The 3,689-nt window shown below is 43.6% G+C and overlaps 1 protein-coding gene across 2 annotated transcripts in view; it reads left to right on the forward strand.

The window, feature by feature from the left end:
* kctd7 (potassium channel tetramerization domain containing 7) overlaps window positions 1-3,212 on the forward strand; it is a 19,390-nt gene extending 16,178 nt beyond the window's left edge. For both annotated transcript variants that reach the window (XM_032534688.1, XM_032534689.1), the window contains one exon: window positions 1,169-3,212. In XM_032534688.1, the coding sequence (XP_032390579.1) occupies window positions 1,169-1,545 (377 nt within the window). In that variant the 3' untranslated portion in view covers window positions 1,546-3,212. The remainder of the gene's footprint in view (window positions 1-1,168) is intronic.
* The last annotated feature ends 477 nt before the right edge of the window (window positions 3,213-3,689 follow it).

Below are 3,689 nucleotides of genomic sequence, written 5' to 3' on the forward strand. Positions count from 1 at the left end.
CTACAGAGTGAGACATCTCACTTCTGGTCCATCTTTGTTGGGAGTCGCACATGCTCAGTAGCTCGGTAAGGACTACTAGCCAGTCAGAAGCAGAGCATGAGGGCGTGCCATGCTAGCAGCTAGGTGAGCGTTATAACGGGTGTTACAAAGTGATGCAAGTTCGTCACAAAAGTAAAGACTGGACTACAACAGAGCTGTTTGGAGACTTTGGGAACAGTGTTTTCTGTTGGAGATGCTAAGGCCCTTTGGGGGGGGGGGACATTGGGTATTTTCACTTTCTAGAGCTATAACATGCACAAAAAAATGTATATATTACACAATAAACAAAAGGGGAAAAGCATAATATGAGCACTTTAAATAGGGCTGCCTGATTATTAAAAAAAGTCCCTAAGGGTAAATGTTAGTCACACTGAATCTAAATATATGTGTGTATCATGTCTGCGTGTTATGACTCCGAGAAGGAGTGTGACTTTGATGCAAATTGCTGCAATTGAGCACTGGTTGATAAAATGCATACTTTGCTGAGCAGCTGATAAACATGAATAAATCAGGCTGTTCTCATGACGCAAGCATGAAAACACGGGACTTTTAAGTGAGGGAGCGGAGTTTGTGTTCTGGAAGAAGTTAAGGGTGAAACCACAAGACTCTCACCCAGGAAATGGGTGTTTGTGTCCTGGGAGAACTACTTAGGGGGAGCGGTGTTTTAACCCAAAACACAATCTTTCTTTAAATCTTAACTACTCGTTTTGTTGCTGTTGTCACCACAGGACAGTCACCTTTCGTGTCAGCTATATTTAACTGTAAGGACCGCTAAACATAACAGTTATGTTTGCAGTTATGTAACAGTTGCAATTTTTTCCACTAATTGAAATGTCTTTAAATCCACATTAACATGAATTCAACACACTGTAGTAAACAGATAAATGGAGGCAGGAGATGTCTTTCAGTCATCAATGCACACATGGCACTTTAGGACCAGTTTGATATAACACAATTTTATACAATATATATAATTAGGGGGTCCCCGCTCCATCTCGCCATCAGTTTGGGGGTCCTTGGCCTGGAAAACGTTGAAGACCCCTGTTGTAAGATATCATACGAACCCGTTCATGAGAAAACGTTGACTATTTAAAAATGGCATTAATAAATGCAACTGTTTCTATTTCAGACAATCTGGAGCGTATTGTGGAGATTGCCAAACTGAGGGCGATTCAGAAGAAGGCCCGGTTTGCCAAGTTGAAGATCTGCGTCTACAAGGAGGAGATGCCCATCACGCCGTACGAGCGCCCTCTCTTTAACTCTCTGCGTTTTGAGCGCTCGGACAGCGAGGCCAAGCTCTTCGAGCATCACTGCGAGGTGGACGTTTCTTTCGGACCCTGGGAGGCGGTGGCGGACGTTTACGACCTGCTGCACTGCATCGTCAGCGACCTGGCCGAGCTCGGCATCACCGCCGAGCAGCAGTGCATCGGCGTCTGCGACAAGCACCTCATCAACCACTACTACTGCAAGAGGCCCATCTACGAGTTCAAGATCACGTGGTGGTGATGCGGGAGGGAGACAGGAGCGAAAAAAGATGGATGTTCCATTTTTACCATGACTCGGCCGATATTGGTTTTTGTATTGAAGGCGCCAATATTTTGTGCTGACATCTTAAAATGTGACCTTTAAATCACGTTTCAACATGTAAGTATTCTGTTTCCCCAAAATAATTTATATTTTTTTTCGTATCAAAGACATTACGCTCACTCACCAGTTTTTTAGGTACACCCAGCTAAAATGAATGCGGTCTAATACAACAGTCCTGCAATGAATTAGAGCTGCAAATATAAGTCGATTAGTTGTCAACTGTTCAATCACTCAGCAAGGATTTTGGTAATTGGTTTGAGTCCGGTTTGTTTTTTTAAACCAGCTTCTTAAATGTGAATATTTTACACTTTGACACTTAACAGAAAATCTTTAAGTTGTGGACAAAAAAGACATTTGAGGTCGTCATCTTGGGCTTTGGGAAACACTGAATCCATGTTTCACCATTTTCTGACACTTTATAGACAAAATCTAATCGATTAATCGAGAAAACAATAGACAGATTAATCGACTTTGAAAATAATCCTTGGTTGCAAACCTACAATAAATCCTAAATCCAAAACAGTTTAGCTAAAAAATGAACATTATAACCTTCAAGAAGGAGGATTTATTCCCGGACTGTTGGGTTAGCGACATTAGCTTTAGCTAAGTGAGCCTAATGAACTGGTAAATGAGTGTAAATACCAAAGCACTACTACTACTTTAAAGAGTAAAAATCCCGTTTTTGCTGACCTCCAGTGGTTAAACTGCTCACCTTGATGCAGTGATGCACAGGTGTACTTCAGGACCTAGTGACATCACTGTCGGGCGGGGTCACAAAGCCGACTTCAGACCACACTCAGCAGTTATGAAACGGGTAAAACAGGCTTTAGCCCTGAATTCCACCAACTGCGGAACGGCTGCTGAACAGGTTTCCATTGAAGTCAATGTGTGCATTTTCATTGACTGCGGCTGGAACCGCTGCGTCCCAACCCTGTCCCGACTCTGTCCCGACCCTGTCCCGACCCTGTCCCGACCCTGTCCCGACTCTGTCCCGACTCTGTCCCGACTCTGTCCCGACCCTGTCCCGACCCTGTCCCAGCTCCGGCAATCCCCTGCCCTCCGGAGCAGATACCCAGAGTTTCTATTTTTCCGGATGCCGGAGAACTCTGCAGCAATTCAGCACACAGCAGATAGCCGGAGAAGCAGGAAGTTGAGCACAGAAACAAAATAAGACATCTAGTTGGTTTTCAAAATAAAATACACGGCTCACGGCGGATCATATTTCCCCGCACTACACCTTGAAAATTTCATAATGGGTGGAGACAGGCCTGAAGTCACAAGGTCAGAGGTTTTGTGGTTCTGTTTATAGAAACTAGATCCTGTTAAATCGCGCGATCATACGTGAATTTGCAAGATCTCGTGGGTCCTTGTGACTTCAGCTGTCAATCATCATGGTGGTTATTGAGCAGCGGAGCCGATCCGCAGCTCGGAAATCAGGGGTAAGACTTTCTACCAGAGAGGGAAAACGCTGCTGTTCAGTCTGCCGCCAAGTTACTTAAAAAAGGTCTAGCCTTGAAGGAAAAGTTCACCCAAAAACAATATGAATTATATATGTCACTCACCTCTCTAGACTCTCCATGGACCCATGAAAGGTTTTCTATCGCAGGTCTTTAAGGAGACCAGACTGCCCAAAAATGAAAGCATATCAGTGCAAACAAAAAACAGCAAACAAGATTATAAAACGTCTAAAAACATTTCTGAAAATTCCTGTGCAGCGTTATCCAAGTGTCTTGTATCATCTCACGGAAATCCAAACAAAGCATTTTCTCATCGTCCTCCTTGGAAACGCTTTAGAAAGTGATGCTCCAAATCCAGATTTTTGGGGTTTGGCCAAATGCCAAATCCACTGATTAAGATTCTGCCGAAACCAAATCCTCCTCCCGTCCTCAGTCCATCACGTTAATGAAGTTTACAACATCTACAGCCTCTGAAATAGTTCAATGTAACAACTTAATGTTAAATTTACACGCTCTTTTCACATCGTAGGAGAGCACATCGCTATCGCCAGATGAGTGTTTGGCAAATTTTTGCTAACAAGTGTATAATGAAGTCATGTTGGGGGG

Source organism: Etheostoma spectabile, chromosome 13 (assembly GCF_008692095.1).
Source record: "Etheostoma spectabile isolate EspeVRDwgs_2016 chromosome 13, UIUC_Espe_1.0, whole genome shotgun sequence".
NCBI lineage: Eukaryota > Metazoa > Chordata > Actinopteri > Perciformes > Percidae > Etheostoma > Etheostoma spectabile.